Raw genomic sequence first — 23540 nt, 5'->3', positions numbered from 1 at the left:
ATGTGGGGTGGGATCACACAAGAAACCTGATGCTGAACAGCTGGATTGCAAAATGAATGTGTTTGAAGCCAGCCACACCACTGTGAATTTGTCAGAAGCATAGGGGCTTTGCCTTTCTTAGAAGCTCCCCAGAGAAGGGGTTATCCAAAGGCTTTTCCCAAAGCCTGGGCGGGGGCAGAGAGGCTTGGAGTTGGAGGAGGGTGGGTCATTGTAACAGCAACCCCCAGAACAATCTGTGACGGCTTTGTTGTCCTACAGTAGGATAGCGTGGCATGTCACTGCCATGGCTGCTTTCGAGCTTTTGTTTTTTCTTCTTGGGAAGTGATTTCCACAAATACCTCCAAAATTAATGGTCTGGTACCTTTGGGGGAAGGGTTGCTGTTTGAAGTATTTACTAAATTCCTTCTATGACCAGTAGTTGGTTGAGATTTTCTATTTCTTTTTGAGCTAATTTCTTTATTGATGTTTTCCTTTAAAAATGATCCATTTCATCTGTTTTCAAACTAATTGTCATAGTTATGCAAATGATAACTTCTGAATTCACAGTCATTGCTCCTTTCTTGTTCCTAAATTTATATATTTGTGTTACCTTTCAAAACCTTTGAATGCTAGGTCCTATTGTCTGCCGCTATTGATTTCTTCTTTCTTGTTTCTACTTTTCTGCCTTTGTATAGCCTTACAAAGCCTCCTTATTTTCTTTACATTCAGTTGAGGCAAAAACAGCCCTGGCTAAATTCTCACTATGCGATTAAGTGCTCTACCAGGAACCACAGGAAGATATATAGGGAGCAATAAACTTGGTCTTTACATTCAGGAGAGCTGTGATTTAATGGGAAGGACTAGGTGAGTATTCATGAAAATACAGGCAGGTTTTGAAACAGAGTGCTCAATGCTAGAGACCACTAGTGGAGGGATGCCCAAGGGAGGGGCTTCCCTCACTCATGACTAAAACTAAATGAAGCCAGTCAGAGTCAGGGGCAACCTCAAACACAGAGCATGGCAGAGACCTTCAGGGTCAAGAGGTGGCAAGGGATAAACAGTTCAGCGGCACACAATGTATCATAGTTAGGGGCTCCAAATTGTATTGGTCCAAGATGTCAGTGGGCGTCTGCAGAAGGGTTCAAAGCCATGTATGTAGCCTCTGTCGTTGGATCCACTACCAGGGCAATATGCAGGCCACTTATTGAACTAACATGCCAGTTAGTGACTGGGTCACTTGGAGGTGGTACTAAATAGCTCGCAAGGCACCTGCAGATACTCCTAGCACTCACGACATGATACTGAAATGTTCTGTTTCAGTGTATCTCATTCCATCAGATTATGAGCTCCATGAAGTCATGGCCTGAGTCTTACTCATCTTTGTCTCCCCAGTGCCTGAACCATATGTAAGTGCTTTGTATTACCGAGTGGCTAAAAGCACAGGCTTTGGCGTCACATCGATCTGCACTTATTTGGCTTCATCGCTTTCCACCTGAGTAATTTACTTATTGTCTCCGGACCTCAGTTTTCTCATCTGTAAAATAGTGATGACAGTAATGCCAACCTCTAGGAATTGTTGTGAGAGTAAAATGGGATGACAGATTTGGAAGTACTTAGCAGAGTGCCTGTTCAGAGTAAGCATTCAATTAGTGGTAGCTCTGTTTGTTATTACATGATTGTGGAATGAATGGGCTGAAGAAGGATGGTGGCCTATTTGATGAGGTCAGGACCCAGGGATGGGAAGAGGCTTAATAGGGGTGAACCCAGCAGCCCTCCAAGTCTCCCTCTCTTCCCTTGGCATCCTTTGGGTGATTGGGAGGCTGAGACAATGCGGATAATGTTTAAGCATCTCTTGCTCTGTGTAAGGCTTGCAGTCATCTTGGCTGGGGGAACAGCGATTGAATAGACCCTGGGTGGGTGATGATGTTATTAATACAAACATTTTTCAAATGCAACATATTGATCTCTGCACCCAGTTGTTAGTTTGTGAGCACGGTGCCTTTGGAAAGTCATTACTAGAAGCTTGAATGGGTAGCTTAGAACAATTAGAAGCTTTGAACACTTTCAAGCTGAGGATTGGGATAAGAATGTTTTGACTCTGGGCTTCCCTGGTGGCGCAGTGGTTGAGAGTCCGCCTGCCGATGCAGGCGATACAGGTTCGTGCCCCGGTCCGGGAGGATCCCACATGCCGCGGAGCGGCTGGGCCCGTGAGCCATGGCCGCTGAGCCTGCGCGTCCGAAGCCTGTGCTCCGTTGAAAAAAAAAAAAAGAATGTTTTGACTCTATGGTTTCTCCTGGGCTTTCCCTGGTGTGCTGGACTAATTATCAAATGTAATTAGGAAAGCTGAGAGGTGGGGAGACTGCAGGAGCAGCATACTTTCCCAGGGACCCTCATTTCTTTGTGCAGAAAAGGAGTTGGGGAAGACTGTCTCTCTGTTGTGGACAAGCCGTGATGCATAGGGCACTAGAGGGTGGGAAGGGTCCTGGGAACACGACTTTTCCAGCAGACCCTCAAGCCTACAGGGACCCATTGCTCTTGAATAAATTTTAAGTGGTTAGGACGGTTTTCCCCTCCTTCTTTTTCAGAGAGGAATGGTATTCTGGGCTACTACCAGATGCTCAGTTCACTTTTAGCAAAAAGTCCAATTTTTGTGGGTCCAAAGCGGTTAAAAACTGGTGTCCTTCTTTCAGAACTCGTGAAGATAGAGAGAGGGACTTCCACGTCTCGGTCAGCCAGAGTCTGTCCATCTCAGGTTGCAGAAGGTCTTTCTCATCTTCCTTGGCCTACACCCCTGCCCCCAGACTTGGGCTAGCAGCACTCTTGTCTTTGAGGCTCTGAGGAAAGGTGACATTTGTAGGGTCCTCTGCTTGCTGACTTTAATTCAGAGGGGAACATTCCATTTGGACATGGTCTTGAAGTTACTCTTGGTGAAATGGAAACAAGATACCACACGTGCAACATGGAAAGAAAATGGCACTTAGTATATCTTTACTCACGAGGGGCTGTGGTGCAGACTGTGAGCCTGGTATTTTGAGAAAAAGGAGATCCCTGGGCGCTAAAATGTGAAACTTTTTTCCCGTGCCAACATGGCATGAAGTTCATTGTCACAAGACCATCAAATATCAAGTCAATGTTTCCGCTTTCTCTGTAGGTAACCTGTCTCCATGATTTCTTTGGTGATGACGACGTGTTTATTGCCTGCGGTCCTGAAAAATTTCGTTATGCTCAGGATGACTTTTCTCTGGATGAAAATGGTAAGGACAACCACTGAATTTTATTGTTCCATTGTTCTCGCTCCTTCTATCCCTTAGGATTTCCATGGGCTTATATGGCCTGGAAAACATCCATGCATGGTCCCTTTCTCTTGTATAGTTGGATACATGAGTCTCTAAGTGAAAGTTGATTGCATATCTCAGATGTTTGGCCTCCAGACTCAATAAAACTCACTACCTGCCCCAACAGTGACCATATTTCTTGAACCATATATTATGTCACATGGGCTGACAGGCTCAATCAGACCACGGAAAGGAACATTTGGATTCAGAACTTGAATATTGTATGCATATGTTTTTTTTTTCTAGTCAACATCCTCCAGCTATTTGGCCCATGTTGATGGTTCCATTTTAGAAATATTTTCCACTGTGTTGTTAGTGTCAAACATTTTCCCTCTTCCCACCTTCTGGCTTGTTGCCCCATTCCCCCTGATTTGTGGCTCAAGATTCCAGAAGATTGTTAATTTCAGGAAGGAGGTGAACATCTGCCCATCTCCCTTTGCTTGAGTCCAAGCTCCACGTGTAAGTTCACGGTGAATTAGCTCACACAGCCACAGGACTAGGGTATGATCCCGATGGAAAGGCACATTCAAAACATATTTCCCAATAATGAGGAATAAAGTGTGGGAAAAAAAAAATCAAGTTGTACTCATATAGAGTTTACAAACAACTCAAGTGACAGGGACCCTGAAAGGGGTGGCATTTCTGCTGTGTTCACTTTGAGAAGAGGCAAATGACCAGAAAATAGCTAAACAGATCTCGGGCTGTGTCCAGTTTCTTGTATCTTCTACATCTTCAGCTCTGGACAGTAATCACTAAAGTTTATCCATCAAAACAAGAAGTAGAACAAACAAAAATGAGCTTTCTGTTTAACTCCGTTTCCTGAAAAACTTAATTTACCAGAAAAGACCTAATCTTTCTGAGTAACTGATATTTTCAATGTATCTTTAAGTAGAAGGTGACAAGGAGGTGTCCAATGGAGAGACAACCCTGCGCCTAGCTGTTTGGTTCCACTTTGAGCATGATCACGTGAGGTTGGGGAAAGTATAGTGGAAAGAGCTCTAGACTGGGACTCGGGAGACTTGACTGCTCATCCTTATTCTGCTGTTTTCTTCCTTTGTGACCCTAAGCAAGAGGCTTAAGCTCTTTGTATTCTCATCAACAAAATGAGTATAATAGTCCTCCTAATATATTAGTACAATCAGCGCCCCCAAATTACCGTTGTAGGGATGCTGAGTGACCTGCATAGAAAGGGTGCTCTGAATGTGTCAGATTGGGGTTGGGGAAGTAGCAGGAGCATTTGACAGACTCTCCTACACACCCAGGAGCTTTCTGTAAGTTCTGAGTGGCATAGTCACTGCTGGTCCATTTATTCATTAAACCAGCATAGCAGATTATGATAACATGCATTGAAAATCGAAAAGAACTGTAAATGCAAGATGGTGGTGGTGGTGGTAGTGCTTATTTATAAAATGGCATGACGTCCTTAATATGCCTATTACAATACATGGCATGCGATGAATAATAAATAATAGCTCCCTCCCCCTCCTTTAAATTACTCATGAACGTTTCATCTGCGTGGCTGCAACCTCTGAGCTGTCAGTCTCTTCTCCAAGGAAATTAATTAATTATGTCAACAGGTGCTATTCTGAGACATGACTGGGTTATCCAAAAGTGATTGAGTTGACTATTGAATTACCTGCCCGAACTGCTTTTCTACTCCTTCCCTTGTTTCCATGATTCAGGAATGTAAACACCTGGCTTAGCCCAGGTGACTTTTGAAAGTTTCTCCCATGCCTCCCTCTCCAGAGCCATCGTTCCTTCAAACAGTGAGAACCACCTTGTAGTCCTGAGCCCTAAGGTGCTTTGGTATGTGGTGCTTATTGCAGTTTCCAGAGGTTGGTGAGATGCTGAGTCTTGGTTCTCCCCGGCTCTACTAAGCCGTCTGTGTCCTTTTCCACCAGAATGCCGAGTCATGAAGGGAAACCCATCAGCCACAGCTGGCTCAAAGGCATCCCCAACACCTCAGAAGAGTTCAGCTAAGAGCCCTGGCCCCATGCGCCGGAGCAAGTCTCCAGCTGACTCAGGTAACGACCAAGACGGTGAGTGCTCTTCTCCTAACTGTGCACGCTGACTTCATTTACAGAGGCCAGTACCCTCTGCATGCAGAGGAATGAGTTCCTCATGAACACCATTTGTGTCTCCATGAGACCAATTCTGTCCGTTCAGAGACTAACCCGCTCAACTTGTTTGGAGTCATGGAGACACAGCTACAACACCGATTCTGCACAAATGGACGCAGACCAGAAATCTGACCCACTTGCCATGCCTGCTGTAGTGCTGTTTGTCATGGTTGTGTTCATTGCCATCATTCTCAACGTCATCCAGCCAGTGCATAGTCCATGAAATAATCAAGTCAAATGTAAATTTGAGATAGAAAATCAGAATCAAAACCAAAATGTAGAGAAAAGGCCACCTCCCTCAAAGTGTCCGCATGGTGGATGCCCTTGAGCTTCAAATTTGACTTGGAATTTTTTTAGAAGTCAAAACCAAAAGGGAAACAAAATAAATTGCATCATTCTCACAGGAGTAAAGGACCTATAGGCCAGGCTCTGAAAGGAAATAAAGACATTTGTCATAGAGGATTTTATTTAGTGGATAGTGAGCAATCTAAAAAATGTGGTCTAGGGATCACTGCTGACCCATGAAGTATTTATCAGTGTGTGATGAGATTAGGAGCTTGTGGCAAATGTAAATCGTGCCACTGAGCAAACCATTTACTTCACAGCTTGATTTTACTGCTAAAGGCAGCAGCGTGCTGGTTTACATGCTGGTACAAGGTCTTGCACCCATAGCTTGAGTGGCACTGATCTAAAAGGCAAAAGGGCAGAGAAGGCCAAGTTTAGAAGCTTGGTAGACTCATGCACGGACAATTTGAGTCCTTCATGGTAAAGAAATGATATGCTCCAGAAGATTTACTCATTTGTCCTCCCAAAGCTCAGGGCTCACCATGAGAATTCTTCTAGCCTGAGAGCCTTGGGGCAGAGAGCAAAAGCACTCTTTATCGCTTCTTCAATTGGAGGCGGCTTGAGCAGCCTATTGGCTTTGAAATGCCCGTGGCCTGGAAAAAAAGCCCGTCCTGCTGGCCTCACGCTACCATGCCTATCACCGGCCATCTCTTTATTCTCGAGCAGAAGGAACTCAACTGTGAAGAGGCAGCTCAGGCTTTTCATACTTCCATGTCTTTGCATACCCTGTTCTCCCGCACCTGGAATGCCATCCCTCAAACCTGCCGCTCTTCTTTGCTTGAAAACTCCTACTCATCCTTCAACACCTCAAATAGAAATAGTTGTTTCATTCTCCACAACATCATAGCACGGTATTCATATCTCTGGGGTAATATTCACCACAACTGTGTTGTAAAGTATGTATTTACTTGTATGTATTTACTTCATCAACTAAATGCTGGTTCCCTCAAGGGCAAGGTGTCATGTTCATTTCTGTATCCTCAGTGCTGAGCACAGTACCTGGGTCCTAGTAGATGCTCAAATAATGCTTGTGAATGAATAGATGCATAAGAGCACCTATTTCACCCAGCATGGTACTAGAGACCCAATAAGTATGTAGGTAATATTTGCGGAAGGAATAAAAAATGCATGTGTTTGGTGATATTTTGATTAAGCGTACAGAACAGCACATGAATCTATCTAAGCAAATTCATATTGCTCAAACTACAAAGACCTAGAGTTTAGCACTTGGATTGAGAATGAAATTGTTTATAAGGTTCTAAGCAGGGCCTTGCCCAAAAAACGGACTTTAAACAGTTGATCAAGATTCCTAAAGTCTGGAAATAACCACTTAGCTGATCATTTTTTCAGAAGTATCACTGGCTATTTCTGGGATTTCTAACCTGTATTACTTATCTCTTGCTATAAAACAAATTACTCTGAAACATAATAGCTTAAAACAACAAACATTTTTTTATCTCACAGTTTCTGTGGGTCAGGAATTCTGGGGTGGCTTAGCTGGGTGGTTGTGTCCAGCTCAGAATCTCTCATGTAGTTGAGGTCAAGGTATTAGTAGGGGCTGTAGTCATCTGAAGGCTCAACTGGGACTGTAGGATCCACTTCCAAGATCTTCCCCACAGACAGCAATTCAAGAGGGTGAATAAGGAAGAAGATGTGGTGCCTTTTATGATCTACTCTCCAAAGCTACACACTGTCACTTCTGTTTTAGTCTGTTCATTAGAAGCAGTCACTAAGGCCAGCCCACATTCAAGGGGAGGGGAAGCAGGCTCCATTTCTGGAAGGGAGGAATATCAAAGAATTTGTGGACCTAGTTTTAAACCATCACATAACCCATTAGTTAGAAATGCTGGAGTGGCAGCAGTTTGAAGTAGATCGATTCTCTTTGCAGACTGTATCCAACTGGATTACCCAGAACACATGAACCCAACCACCTGTAATTAAACACAGTTTAAACATGTGTCAAATAATTGATCTCCAGCATACTACATGCAGAATTTCCCTTCTAAAATGTATGCACTTCACTGATTCTAAGATGTTGGAGACAGAGAAGGAATGCATTAGGACTCAATGAATATGTGTCAAATTGAAAGGAGTTATAATAGATCCCAACCTAGGCTTGGGCAGGCAAGATCTATTCTTATTCCTTCAGACCTCCCTTGCTAAAAGAGGGAATGAGGATGTATTCACACACACAAGGTAAACAAAGTAACCAATTTGAGGTAGGAAAATGGGACCTTACTTTGGCAGATATCAGAATTATAAGCAGCCCCAGTTTCCTACCAGTAAAAAATCTAAAGTGGTATCCTCAGTAGAGAGAAATTAAATCTTCATTTCAGATAGTTCATGAACATAAATGAAGTCAAACTCTAGTCTAGCCAACCTTCATGGCAATTTCCGGAACATTTGAGCTTATCTTAGATGATGTATTTAGAACCTCCACAAGATTTCAGCCCCAAAGGGTAAAAGGATTCACGTAACACAACCTTGCCCATGCCGTGGGAGTTTAGGGCCAAGTCTAGGACATCCACTCAGTGAACATTGCACAGGGGCAAAGCTGATCTCAGGCAAACAGGACTTTAGGTAAGGTTCAGATTTGACATACCCATTTTCCCTTTTCCACCCCCTCCTCACTCAGGACCATCTCAAGCTGGGAGGTGTAGGGAGATAGGATATGGAAGAGGAGGGAGAGACATCTCTCTAGGAAAACCCAATTATACCACTTCCCAGCTTTGTGACTTGGGACAAGTTTCTTACCTTGTCTAAGACTTGGTTTCCATTTTGGGTAAGACAGAATTTGCATGTCTAGACAAAAATCATTTTCCATTGTTATCAGGGATTTCCAGGGTTGTAAAATAGCTTCCACAGAATCAGAATCAGGTAACAAGGAGGGTGAGCTATAGACGATGCATAGTTTTGCATTAGCATAAATGTCTCCTTACAAACATAAAGAAAGAATTGTTTCATAAAGCATCAAGGTTTTCTGAGCTGTTAGCAAGAGACATATACAGATGAATATACATTTAACCAAAGAATAATGGCACTGTGTGGGGCTGAAATTCTTTGTTCTTTTGTAGTACACGGTAGTACCGCCCTGTTTCCATTCTGTGTCAGTCCGTCTTAGATCTGAGACTTGTGGATGGATCCACATTTCTTCATTCAACCTGAGTGACTAAAGGGTGTGGAAGATAGGCCATTTCCAGGGAATTTTAACTACCTTCCTTTGATGGCAAACGAAAGCCAAAAATCTTCTTTAGCCGGGATTCAAACCAAATGAAACATTGGCTCAGTTCAGGTTCAGTTAAAGGAATATTTTGATGTTCTAGTTCATTAGAAAATATATAGGTTTGTTTCTGGTTTGAACAAGTTTGCTAGCTTTTCAAATATATATATTATATATATATAATATATGTATATATAAGATATATATATTTGGTCCAATTCATGGTTCAGTTAATATCTGGGTTCAGTTTGACTTGAGGTTTAGGAAATTGATGCTATTTGGTCTGTAATTTGCGTCATAATTTGATTCTTTGTTCCTTATTCCTTAAGTTGTCTCTTTCCCATTCTGCCCATGAATAAATCAAAGTCCTTCTACTTTGTTCCCTTCAAGTTCAGTCCCTACTCCTGCCAGTACTGAGTTTGCCCCCAAAGGGAATGTCTGTTGCTAAGCCCTAAACTTGAGTTAAGGAAGGATTTGATTGTCTATACGATATTGCTATAAGGAGCTCTCATTCTCACTGGGCAGAGCTGACAGACTCTGAGAATCCAAGTCCCATTAGCCAGGTTTGTCTTTAAAGTAGGGCAAGGGATTGTGTGGTAAGCAGATGAAACCGGAGCCCAGAAGGCTCCTGTGGAATGTTTGAAGGAAGTTTGTGCAGTGCTCCCTTTTGATTAACCTAGGACTTGCCATTTGATGGGCGAAGGTAAGCCTGGCTTCAGAACTAAAGGAAGACATTTCTGTGTCTCTCTACTTCCATTTTAGCCATTAATGTGTTAATTTTTCTCTTTATGCAGCTACCTCCCAATTGAATTGAATTGAATTGAATTAAAAGGACAAAGTCAGCTAGTTGCTGGGAAGGAATCTTTTCTTTTTCTTTCTGTTGTGTTTTTTTTCTTAAAGGAGCCTCTAAGGAAGCTAATTCCCACTTGAGAGGATTGTAATGTGATCATTAGTTTGCTATTCTTCAATAGTATATCATTGTTGCAGCAACCCGATGTTCTCCACCCTCCTTCCCCCAACCTATGTGCACCTATTCCTGAAAGTCAAATCTTCCCTGTTCCCAAACGCCCAAGAATGAATGTCTTCTCTACCAAAATACATAGCTTTTGAAAGGGGAGGTCAAGGGCCACAAAACAGCCAGGTGAGGGTGCCCATGGGAGAATAGTATCCGGGAGTCCTCTTCTGAACCAAAGACGCTGCTTTGGGTTGCCTAAGATGGAGGGACCTGGATGTTCTGACCTTCCTGAATGTGACTGTCTGGATGTACCAGCTCGGTCTAATAAAAATATAATGCGAGCCACAAAGGCAAGCCTTGTATGTAATTTTAAATTTTCTAGTAGCCACAGTTAAGCTCAAAGAAACAGGTGAAATTAGCTTTGAAAATGTATTTTATTTTACTGAATATATCTGAAATCTTATCACTTCATCATGTAACCAATGTAAGAAATTGTTGAGCTATTTTACATTGGTTGAAATGGGACTGTATCTTACACTTACAGCACATCTCAATTCTGCCTAGCCACACTTCAAATGCTCACTAGTCATATGTGACTAGTAGACAGCACAATACCCTTCTTCTGCATCTGAGAGAAGTTCCAGGTAATGATCTTTTACATGAAGTAAATGCTCTGCACTTTGCAAAATATTTCCAAACCTGTCATCTCAGTCGTCACTCATAATAGCACCATGGCTTAAATTGGGAAAGGAAAATTGTCCAGTTTTTTTTTAGATTGGAGAACTAAGATATAAAGAGGTTCAGTAAATCTTTCAGTCTTCCCGATATCTATTTAGTCCTCAAGAACGAGAGCCCAGCTCTCCTGACTCCCAGGTAGGCGATCCTTGCATTGTCCTTAAATCAGGGTGTGGAAGCTCCAGAGTGGTGAATAAACAGTCTCTGTTGCATGGTCCTTGCTTCTCTGCTTCCTTCCACCTTCCCCCACCTCCAGGCAAGGGATGTGGAGAGACTGGGAGAGGGGGGTGGTATCTGTGTCATTCTCTTTGTGCAGCATAGAGCAAGCCATGAGTAATTAAGCACCTTTGTTTCCAGTGCCCAGTCCTAGACACTCCATCAGCTCCCCTACAGTCAGTCCAAGGCGAAGTGGTGCCCTTGGCGAAGCTATGGGAAGAGAAAAACTTGCCTTGCCTCCTCCCCAACTCTGATTCTTTCTAAAACCACAGCTTACGTCTAGTTTAAGTGGAAGAACTGTCCTATATATAAGGCAACTTTTCCATTGCCATTGGAGGCATTTTCCATTGCCATTGGAGAGCCGTTTAGTAAATGGTTGGAGCAAGCAGTCAAATGCCACGCCCCCCCCCGCCCCCCCGTCCCCGAGCACTCCACACAGCATGGGATGCGGTCATGCTAACCCATCTCCCTGCAGTAGCAGTCCTAGCAACCTGCTGCAGCCGGGGACTTGTGTGTTTTTTGGCTGCGTTGGGCCTTCATTGCTGCGCGTGGGCTTTTCTCTAGTTGTGGCGAGCAGGGGCTACTCTTCGTTGTAGAGCGTGGGCTTCTCATTGTGGTGGCTTCTCTAGGGCACGCGGGCTTCAGTAGTTGTGGCATGCGGGCTTCAGTAGTTGTGGCTCGCAGGCTCTAGAGCGCAGACTCAGTAGTTGTGGCGCGTGGGCTTAGTTGCTCCTCGGCATGTGGGATCTTCCCGGACCAGGGCTCGAACCCGTGTCCCCTGCATTGGCAGGCGGATTCTCAACCACTGTGCCACCAGGGCAGTCCAGGGACTTGTGTTTAAATACAACTGATTCCCCAAAGTTTTGGTGGAGTAACTAGTAATGCTAGGTGCTATGAGGAAAAGAAATGATAAGATGAAATACCTGTCACTAAGAAGCTTATGATTTATTTGGGGAACCAGTATGCATATAAAATTTAACAAAAATTTTTATTTACAAATACTTACATAGTTCATATGTGCCAAGCAACCGTTCTAATCACTTTACGTGGATTAACTAGTTTAATCCTTACAACAACTTTAGGAGGTAGGTGCTATTATCCCCATTTGCAAATGAAGAAACTAGGGCCTATGAACAATGTGACCTGTCCAAGATCACAGAGCTAGTAAGTGGTAGAGCTGGGACTTGAATCCAGGCAATCTGGCTCCACAGTCCACAATGTAACCATTGCACTGTGATGCTAAATAAGACTTAATGATAATGGTTTGTTTAAATGCCAAGTGCATGAGAGATACAGGCAGTAAGTGCTATTGGAAGTACTGGAGTTTGTGGGAAAGAGAGTTCATTGGGGACTAGGGTGCTAAGGGAGGGCTTCCTGGAAGAACTGGGGCTTGAAAGAGAATTAGATTTCAATTGATAAGGAAATGGATATTTCTGGCAGCAGAGAAGGCATGAACAAAAGAGCAGAGGTGGTGATGAATATAGCATATCGGGGTACAGAGAGGCGACCATTAAATCTACGTCTCCAGCCCCAACCTTCCTTCCGGATGTCAGTGCCGTGAATGCTTACCAGACAATTCCGCTTATATGTGCCAAATGCAACGTGTCTAAAAGTCAAAAACATCTCCTCTCCCCAGCTCCCTGACAGTAGAATCAATTCTATTCTATTCCCCAGGCGCAACACCTTGGTGTTATCTTTGATTCTTCCCACTCTTTAATCCTTCATGTCCACCATATGCTGTTCCTGTTGTTGAACATTTGAAACATCTTCACCTTTCCCACACAGAAGTCCCTTCCTTTCCCTCATCACCTGATGCCTGCATTACTCAACACACTCCTACACAGTATCTCTGCTTCAAATCTCTGTCCACTTACACATCTGCTGTGGTACCACCACATTTTTCATCCTAAAACATGGCCATTGTGTAACTTTCCTGCTCCAGTACCTTCAGTGCTTCCACGTTGAGTTCAGTGATCACTCCTGCCCCCATGGTAAGGCTGAGCGAGTAAAAAGAGAGAAGAGCCGACAGCTGAAGACTGTTCTGGGGAGCACAGCAATAACATGCAAAAACCAGAATTATGGGCTTCACTCGGGAAAACTTCAGTCCTCTAATGCCTGACCTGCTAGCGAAAGAATTAGTGTTCAGCCGGCATACGTTGGTAAATCACCCCCTGTGGAAGGGGATTTCCTAACTTGGTGCTTCAATTCCTTCCATTTCTAATAATGGCAGTAGTAATAGCAATAGGAGATGTCATTACTGAGCCCTCCCTATCTGCTAAGGCACCTGGCTAAGCATTTTATATGTAATCTCTCATGTACTCCTCAGAACAACGACAATTGACATATGCATTCTTTTTATTCAGATGTTACAGTTGAGGAAACAGGCTCACAGAGGGTAGGTTACACCCAAGGTCACACATCTAGGAAATGGCTAAGCCAGGATTTAAAACCCTGACTGATTCCAAAGCATATGTTCTTTCCACAAATAAGAGCAGTGTAGTTTCTTCTAGTTCCTGCCCAATAAAATTGGGAGTGAGTGTTGACAACAGGCGTGCTCCACCAGAAACATGTTCCCAGCAGAACCACCTTCGACTGGAAATAAATGTTGTCAGCATTGTCAAGCCTGAGAAAATAATCTTGGCACATCCAGCAGCCTTCTTACAGACGTCCTCTTCTTGAGGGAAACTGATCTGTGCCAAAATATTACACAACTGGGTACATATCTGTTCTTTTCTTTGTTTGTTTTTTTAAATCTTTATTGGAGTATAATTGCTTTACAATGGTGTGTTAGTTGCTGCTGTATAACAAAGTGAATCAGCTATATCTATACATATATCCTCATATCCCCTCCCTCTTGTGTCTCCCTCCCACCCTCCCTATCCCACCCGTCTAGGTGGTCACAGAGCACTGAGCTGATCTCCCTGTGCTACGCGGCCGCTTCCCACTAGCTATCTATTTTCCATTTGGTAGTGTATATATGTCCATGCCACTCTCTCACTTCGTCCCAGCGTACCCTTCCCCCTCCCCGTGTCCTCAAGTCCATTCTCTATGCCTGCATCTGCATTCCTGTCCTGCCCCTAGGTTCTTTTTTTTTTATAAATTTATTTATTGATTTATTTCTATTTTTGGCTGCGTTGGGTCTTCGTTGCTGCATGTGGGCTTCTCTCTAGTTGCGGCGAGCGGGGGCCACTCCTCGCCACGGTGCGCAGGCCTCCCATTGTGGTGGCTTCTCCCGCTGCAGAGCACGGGCTCCAGGCACGCGGGCCTCAGCAGTTGTGCCTAGATGGCTCCAGAGCGCAGGCTCAGTAGTTGGGGCTCACAGGCTTAGTTGCTCCGTGGCATGTGGGATCTTCCTGGACCAGGGCTCGAACCCGTGTCCCGTGCATTGGCAGGCGGATTCTCAACCACTGCGCCACCAGGGAAACCCTGCCCCTAGGTTCTTCAGAACCATTTTTTTTTCTGTAGATTCCATATATATGTGTTAGCATACGGTATTTGTTTTTCTCTTTCTGACTTACTTCACTCTGTATGACAGACTCTAGGTCCATCCACTTCACTACAAATAACTCAATTTTGTTTCCTTTTATGGTTGAGTAATATTCCATTGTATATATGTGCCACATCTTCTTTATCCATTCATCTGTTGATGGACACTTAGGTTGCTGCCATGTCCTGGCTATTGTAAATAGAGCTGCAATGAACATTGTGGTACATGACTCTTTTTGAATTATGGTTTTCTCAGGGTATAGGCCCAGTAGTGGGATTGCTGGGTTGTATGGTAGTTCTATTTCTAGTTTTTAAAGGAACCTCCATACTGTTCTCCATAGTGACTGTATCAATTTACATTCCCACCAACAGTGCAAGAGGGTTCCCTTTTCTCCACACCCTCTCCAGCATCACATATTTGTTTTGCAACAGGGAAAACTCTTACTTCTCTCCCCTATTTGAAAGATTCACCACTGCATGCTGTTTAAGACTCTGTAGGGAATAGATTTAAAGTTCAAATTCCAACTTCTGAACTTAGGGTATCTCACAACTTATGATTGAATTTGGTCTGAGAACTGGCCCTATGATCAAATCAGTGAAGAACTGTTTCAGGGCCCCTTAGTTCTTGCTTCCCTACTGGATGGTTCTGGGGAGAGGGACAAAGGATTTCCACTGAGCAGAAGCAATTAGCCAAACCAATCCACACACCCCGGCCAAGGGCTCTTTGGAATGAATGTGTGAAAACCACAGGCCCCGTCTCTTGGCCTTGTTCTAAAGTAAGTTGAAACCACTTTGGTTCTACTTGGATGGCCTTCCAGGAAACCTCCCTGTATAAGTAGGGAGGAACCAGGGTGTCTTTGGACTGGAATGAAGGAACACTTAGAGCATCTCAAAATGAGAAAGAAATGAGGAAGTGGCTGCTGAATCGTATATTGAGATCTCCCTCTGCAAGGCATTAGGGAATTAGAAAAGACAAGACAGAGAACCAGTCACTAAAAGGTCATGGTGGTATGTGATATGCTAACTTTGAGCGGATTTTGAAATGAATCTGTGAGCAAACCCTCAAGTCCACCATCCATTGAGAAGAAGCAGTTTATACCCTTTAAGCAAGTCCTACACTCTCTGAGCCTCTAATTCCTTGTGATTAAAAGGAGACTATTAATTCCTGGCTATCATCTCTTGGGGTTATCAGGAGGATCATGTGAATTCATATATTGCAAAATGCTTTGGAAACAATTGTAGAAATACATCTGCAATTATTAAGGTGGCTCTGAAATTATTGTCATGGCTTTTTTTTGGTAGACTGAGTTATTTTTTTTCAGTGAGCAATATTTCAAAATAGACATCAAACCAAAACCAGTAGACTTGATTTTGAGTTGAGCTCAAGTGTTGGGATTAGAATGGGAGGGAAAAGCCAGAGCTAAGTGAATGAGTGTTAAATCAGTTTGCTCTCCAGTCAAAGGCTGGGTGAACACATATGTCAAACCGGCCCTTTTCTTCCTGCGCCATGCAAACTTGAACCCAGAAAGTATAATGGCTTGTCTAACTCATTGCCCAGACAATTCTTTAATCACTGTACCTGGGGCTACTTACATCCACCTTACACACAGTTGCATCCTGATTTCCAGGGATCAGTCCAGCCTCCAGACAAGGGAATCCATAGTCTAAGAACTCAGCATCAACTTGCCAGGCTGGTGACCATACTCTGCCCTTGGCCGCCCATGCAAGAGACTGAACTTTCTCCTTGTTCTTTGGAAACTGACTCCCTCCGCCTTGTCCCTCACTCCTGGGAAACCGTATTCCCCATCACATTTAAATCCCTGCAAATCTAGTTAATTCAGCCTAGTTACCTTACCCGCCATCTTTTGTTTGGGCTTGTCCTGTTCCATTCTGTTAGAGCCAAGGATTTAAAAACAAGCGCCGGGGAATGGGCAGGTGTAATCATTCAGGGAAGGTAGTAAGCCAAGACTGTGCCAGGCCAAGCTTGGCAATTGTGCCAAGGGGAGCGACAGGGCACAGATACCATCTTCCCAGAGGCATGTGGCATGAGGATAGTTACATGTCTGCCTGGCTGCTCTGTCCGCTGTTGTTCCATGACATTTTCTATGAAACCCAGTTGGTAGGGTGAATAGAAGATAGCTCTTGCTAATCACTTTCTAATCTAAACTAGGTCAAGTAGGATAAAAGTCTAGAAGATGAGCATAAGCTCTGGTGTCTGCTTCTACCTGCTCCTATTTCTTTCTTTCTTTCTGTGTCACAAACCTTCTCCTTCCTTCCTACCCGCCATCAGAAAGTTGTCATAAGTAGGAATCCCAGAAGCAAATCATGTAAAAAAGGAAGAGCAATGTAGCAAAAACTGAAAACAAACCAAAACACACATAGACTTTGGAATCAGAGAGACGTGTGTTCAAATCCTGACTTTGCTACCCCTAACTGGAGCGAGCCTCTATTTCCCAAACAGAAATTAGGATACGACTAGATGAGGCTCTGTGTGTGTGTGTGTGTGTGTGTGTGAGAGAGAGAGAGAGAGAGAGAGAGAATGGAAAGAGGGAAAAGAGTGCCTAGCTTATCACAGACACACAATAAGCATTATTATCCTGGTTTTTATTGATAAGACTGATAAGACAGCCTAGGAGATTGAGAAGTTCCTGATGTACCTTGCTGTAGAGGGGGAAAAGTGAACTGCACAATGAGAAGAAAGAAATAAAAGGATTTGGACTATGAATAAATAAAGGGTGACAGCAGTGAGGCAGTGCTGTGGTTCTGAGGAGGGAAATGAGAGAGACGAGTAAAAGAGGGCAAAGACTCCCCCAATACAATCTCAAATTGCAGCTGAGAACTGGAACATCAGAGACAGGAACTAAAGATGTTTAGTAAAGCAGAGTAAAGGAAAATGAGGGCTATCAAACCGGTGTTATTTCCAGTCACTCTCAAAATGAACTGTGACAGCTTTCCATGTGGATTTGCCAATCCAAAGCTATGCACAGTTCGTCAAACCCTATTTTCATCTTTCCCTGCTACTTCTTTTACGTGACATTTATACGAATTGGCTTCAGAATTCAAATCAAATGGCGCCCTCCCAGATTTTTTTTCCCACAGAACCCATAGAAGAAATGCATATGAGAATATATTTTTATGTAGTCTGCTCCTTCAGCTTGTAAGGAATTGACATTTGCCTGTACGTGTCTATATTTTCTCATTTCTCTATGTCCATCTTTGGGTTTGATTCCATCAGGGAAGTCTGGGAAAGTGTCTACGTTTTTTTCAACAATTAAATTAATTGTAGTTAAATTGTGAAAAACTGATTTTCCAAATGCTTATTGAATGTTGATGACAAAATTAAATCCTTTATTTATAAGCAACTTAAGATTGATCTGGGGATGGATTGATTGGGGGAGTGGCAGTGAAACATATATAAACATATACAGACATACAGAGAATAGAGAGAGGTATACGTGGAATATGTGTTTATGTATTCCCCGTAAAGTTTGCGGATGAGAGAGTTACAGAGAATATTGATAAAAGAACTAGAAATTGCAAAAGAAACCTGTATGTGCAGATCTATGGCCAATAAGTGGAAACTGACTCCCATACAGATAAGCTTTGGTTAATAATTTTCCACATTTTGCCAAGACCAGTGGGCTCATTCTCAGATAAGAAGCTAGATAAGAGGGTAGGTGAAAAAGACAGCTTTCACACTGGAAGTATAGTAGCCATCCTTTTGTAGCGTGGCTGACAAATGCTGGGAAACTAGGATCTGTTGTTGCCGAAAGGTACAGTGACCATGTGGACCAACATGACAGCGCTTACCTGGGGATGCCTACATCGGTTAGACTTCCTGGCTGGGGTCAGGGGTCTTTTGGAAGACGTTCATTATGTCAGCTGACACTGATCCCAAAGATTGCTCTCCATCTTGAATACTAGGGGCCAGGTCCTGTTTGGAGACCCCCAGGCACTCCTTCCTTTTCCTGCAGAGTAAATGACTCCTTTGCCTCACTGTGGCTTCACAGACTCTTGCCTTTTCCAAAGTGCCTCTTTTATTCACCAGAAAGCCTAGTGCCCTGGCAGAGCCTAGCTCCCCCAGTCTGTGTGCTGTTTGGCACAGGTCATGTTCCTCCTTGCGTGGCTTGCATGGTACGTGCACATCACGCTCACTCTTGCCTGGCCTCTAGGCCTCTATCTTCTCCCGATCCCTTCTCTCCCTCCCCAGTGCTTTAATTTAAGCCGTCACCGCCTCTCACCTGGACTAATGCATTGTCTTCTAACCAATCTCTTTGCTTCTACCTTTAACCATCCCACACACACACACCACCTCACCAGTCTTCCCCCTGCATCTGGAGTCATAGTTTTTAAGTGCAAATTTGATGGTATCGCTCCCAGATTTCTTTCACACATCAAACCCAGACTTCACAAAAGGCCCCCAGGGTCTGGTGTTTATCCTCAACTCCAGTCTCATCTCTCAGAATTCACTGCTGGCATCCTACGCTTGAGCCATTTGGAGCTATTTGCACTTCTGTAAACATACTGTATTCTTTCACACCACCATGTCTTTGCCCCTGCTGGCGTAATTCTGAAGTCTGGAATACCCTTTCTATCCTCTCTGCCTAACCAGATCCAATTCATTGTCTCAATGGCTTTATTGAGATATAACTGACATCACAAACAGTTCACTCATTTAAAATGTACAATTCACTGGATTTTAGTTGAGCCATAGAGTTGTGCAACAGTCACCACTATTTAATGCCAGAACATTTTCATCCCCTCAAAGAAACTCTGTACCTATTAGCAGACCTCTCCATCCTGCCCTGCCTAATTCCTCCTTGCCCCCTGCTGGCCAGCCCCTGGCAACCGTTGATCTACTTTCTGTCTCTACGGATTTGTCTATTCCAGAGGCACCTCTCAAGACTTTTTTCAGGTGTTGCCTCCTAGTCCCCTGATTTCAAAGCCTCTCCACTGGGCTCCAATAATCCCCCTTGTATGGCTCTGTCATAGCACTTATTCCCACTGTATTCTTACCTGCCACCCCACTGGAAGTGACTTACTCATCTCTGAAACCTCAACGTCTAATACTTGGCTTCGCTTAGAGAAAGTACTCTGTAGCTACTGGCCAACTGAATGAATGACTTCCAGGAAGCCCTGACAGGGAGAAAGGCCTCTCAGTGAGTGGGTTAGAGATGAGTGAATACACAGGCAAGGCCAGACGGTGGATTCCTAGTGCCCGTATTTCAGCTCACTTGCACTTGGATAAACTCATCAACCACCACACTGATGTCTTTTTCATCTCTACAGTTGATACGCAGGTTCCAGAACCTAGGGAGACATTACCATAAGTGGTGCAGAGAAAGTATATCCTCGGGAAATACTCATGATACACCAGTTTAAGCTTTACCTGTGGGACTAACAGCAACACCCTCAGGCCATCTTCCTGCTTAACTTTTTCAGTGTCCTTCCACCCCCCTCCTGTCGTCCCTTCCTTCTTTCTCTTCTCCTCCCCCCACCCCACCAACACCCTTGGGATATTTGCCCTTATTTTTTTTGCGGTACGCGGGCCTCTCACTGTTGTGGCCTCTCCCGTTGTGGAGCACAGGCTCCGGATGCGCAGGCTCAGCGGCCACGGCTCACTGGCCCAGCCGCTCCGCGGCATGTGGGATCTTCCTGGACGGGGGCACAAACCCGTGTCCCCTGCATCGGCAGGCGGACTCTCAACCACTGCGCCACCAGGGAAGCCCTGCCCTTATTTTTAAAGCACATTTCAAAATATCTGATGAACAATGTAGGTCCTTAGATTTTAAAAGAGATTAACTTTAGATGAGATGTCTGAACATGAATCCCCTTTGAAAGCTGCTAATTGTTCTATTTCAGTGCACCACATTTCTTTACACGATTGGATCTTTAAAAAATCTTGTCAGCAAGGGAATTATAAGACAATTTTGCAAACACAGTGGAATATGGAGATGTTAAATACTAAACCATCTCATTTTCAGCATTTTACTGACTAGAGACAAATGCGGGTGCACCCTGACTCTGGCTACCGTCATCCTTTTTCTGTCTCTAAGCCTTTCTCCCGATTTCAAACTTCCTCCTTCTTCTCGTCCCCAAGAATCTTTGTCTCCTGTCTCATCTCCTCCATTCCTGATCTTCTCTCCCTCTTTCTCGATTCTCTCCTCTGCCCATTTTGCTGTAGGTACCTCCCTTTATGTTTCGCACTGTTTCTCCTCCACTTTCTTTTTCATTTTTCTTCCTAATTAGCTCCCTCTCTCTTTTTTTTCCCTTCTGTTCTTTGCACCCGGAATGAAGTAGGGAAGAGAGAGTGGGAGGAAAGATGAGCAGGAAAAGAGAGAGGGGAGAGAGATAGACAATGGGGCTGTCCTGCAGCTGCCACATCATTTGTCACCCAAGGGGATGTGCCCTGGTCCAAATTACCCATATTTCTTCCCCTTTAAGGTAAGGCAGCATAATCTCTTTGTGCCTCAATTTTGTCTAACATATAAAATTGAAACGAAGTAATATGTTCCCAGACTACCTCCCAGAGATGTTGCTAGGGTCAAACTTGGGAATGAATATGAAAAAGATTTGAAAAGAACCAGACCCCTGTAATTGGAAGCACACGGGGGAATGGGTGGGTGGATTACCGCCTTGCACTGTATGGGGATCTAATTAACTGAGCATTGCAGTTCTTGCCTTTCTGAGGAATGTGTTTCTTTTCACCTTTGTTCTACTCAGTCACATCACTTGGTTGTCTGTATAGCTCGTTTGAATGTTCTTAGTGTCTTCGGAGGGGAAGGATAACGTGTTCCTTTGTATGCTGTTGATTTTTATCCCCTTCCTTTTCTCTTGCCTTGGGCTAGCAAACGGAACCTCCAGCAGCCAGCTCTCTACCCCCAAGTCTAAGCAGTCTCCCATCTCTACGCCCACCAGTCCTGGCAGCCTCCGGAAGCACAAGGTATTATGTCTCTTATACCTTACTAAACCCCTTTGCACTTGGCCTTTTTGGAATGGCTGGTGAGGGTTTTCTCTTCCGTCTACCTCAGCAGCACATCCAGGCCAGAATTTCCCTTTGTCTGGTCCATTAGCTTGAAGTGCTGGGAATCCCAGCAGGGGCTAAGCTTCCAGTCACTTTTAGTTATTCTTCTGACCCCCAGTTTATTTAGTTCTGGTTATATTTAACCAAAACGAAGAGGTATGAAGGGCCCAAATAACCATTCTGAGCTAATAGTGTCACCAAATGATGGCTCAGGGGCTGAGTTGGGCACTTGTCCCTGCAGTTCAGGGACACAGCAAAGAGGGCATTGAGGGCAACTTATGGCCCCAGGCTCCAATAAATGACATAAAGAAAGCTAGCCCTAAGCTACTCCCTTTAGATTCACAGGACATCAAAATATGAACAGGCCCTAGTTTCATTGTATATTCTTCATTACCAGGCAGATTCTGGTACAGTGTAGGAAGAGAGGGCATATATACATTGCATTGGCCCTGGGCACCCTTTACACCTCTAAGTCATCCCCAATAAATATACCATTAAAATAATAGAGGTGTAGAAATTCTCTACCCCCGCTTTCCAAATTGATTCCCACCCAGAAATCTCTTCTGTATCAAAAATCTGGAGTGGCCATTGCCTTCAGCCTCATCTCTGAGGCCATGTGAATGTGGTTTCTGCTCTGATTACCACACCCTAGAGCAGCTTCCTCTAGGATTCTCTTGTCTTCTCCCAGCTCACAAGACTTGGCGAGAGATGGAGAAAGGCAAAAAGCCACCAATGTAGCCAACTCCATCACAGAACCATAGAGGGTAAGAGCTACAAGAGATCTGAGATGGAGATAAATTCGTTTCATTTGATTCTCTCAATAATCTTGTGAGATTGATGTTTTCCAGATGAGAAAATTGAAACCCAGAATGAAGTTACTTACTGGGGTGACATAGCTAGGTAGCAGCAGACGCAAGACTGGCACCCAGGTTGCTACCAGTGGTTTGCTGGAGCCAGTTCACACGAGCTCCTGAGAGCTGATTGTGTGCTTCGCTTCCCAACTCTGTGTTCGGTGACATCGTGTTGGTACCTAGAGCTCAGCCATGATGGGAATATTTATTTACACCATAGAATTCAGCAAATACTACAAATCAAGGTTGTTGTTTTCTCCCACAGGAAGTCGGTTGTTACACATTTAACAGCACAGCGCTGCCTGACACCTATTTGCATTTCCTTTTCTCTACATCAGGATTTTTAATTTCCTGGTTAACTTGACCATTACCTGCTCCATCATTCCTAATGCCCATTCCATTCCTTTAATGACTTCTTTACCTTCTGGTACTGACCCTGACCAGAACCTTCGAATTGTTCTGTTGAGCTATTTGGTTTCCCCAAAGGAAGATCTGCTGAACTGTCTGTGTAACCAACGGTACCCAGAGATTGTGAGATGGATGAAAATTGCTTTTGCAGTCAGCTTTCAGTGATTCTTCTGAGCAGCAAACCTTGTTAGTGTGGACATTCCAAGACGAGGAGTAGCCTACTTCAGTTGTTCTACTGTCCACACAGAACCTCCTGGGGATGCTCCACTGTTTCTTACTGTGTCTTTGCTCTATGCATTTCTGCCCATACTTTCCTTCTGGGAAGTGTGACCTACCCCAGCACCTTCCACCAGTACCTTCTCCAAAGGGCTGAGGGCAGCCTGGGCATTTATTTGGTCTGCACACTTGAGTCCTTCCGCTTTGTAATTGACATGTTCAGTTCATTTAGGCTGAGGCCCCACCATCCATAAGCCCATTGAGGTGAGTGCATCGTTAAACCGTTTCATCTGGTTGGGTTTGCAGGCTGTGTGTGTGTGTGTGTGTGTGTGTGTGTGTGTGTGTGTGTGTGGTTGTTTGTTTTGTTTTGTTCTTGTTTTGGACTCAGTTCTAAAAACGAATTTCACCACTGAAGAACCAGATACAGGTGGCAGCCTTGTCAGAGCCTATTTTCTTTGTATCATTGAGTTTTCAGTGTATCATTTTATTTTTCAAATTACCCATTTTTAATGGCAGTTAAGCAAACAAACATTAAATAATAAATTATATAATTTTCTAGAGCAAACTTTAAAAAACATTTGGATTTTGGTATAATTTTCACTGTTTTTACTTTTTTTTTTTTTTTTTTTTTTTTTTTTTTTTTTTTTTTG

General features: G+C 43.8%; 1 protein-coding gene across 2 annotated transcripts in view; it reads left to right on the top strand.

The window, feature by feature from the left end:
• The window catches only part of DCX (doublecortin), a 118369-nt gene that overhangs the window by 77189 nt on the left and 17640 nt on the right, over window positions 1-23540 (top strand). The window contains exons 3-5 of one of the 2 annotated variants that reach the window (XM_027089468.1): window positions 3131-3233; window positions 5216-5338; window positions 21240-21334. In XM_027089468.1, the coding sequence (XP_026945269.1) occupies window positions 3131-3233; window positions 5216-5338; window positions 21240-21334 (321 nt within the window). Of the gene's footprint in view, window positions 1-3130; window positions 3234-5215; window positions 5354-21239; window positions 21335-23540 lie in introns of both variants that reach the window. The other variant, XM_027089467.1, reaches the window with a different exon arrangement.

The sequence above is a fragment of the Aethalodelphis obliquidens genome, unplaced genomic scaffold, assembly GCF_003676395.1.
Source record: "Aethalodelphis obliquidens isolate GAN/ISIS:26980383/991018 unplaced genomic scaffold, ASM367639v1 scaffold66, whole genome shotgun sequence".
NCBI lineage: Eukaryota > Metazoa > Chordata > Mammalia > Artiodactyla > Delphinidae > Aethalodelphis > Aethalodelphis obliquidens.
The sequence above is the reverse complement of the archived record's forward strand: the minus strand, read 5'-3'. Positions and strand labels throughout refer to the sequence as shown.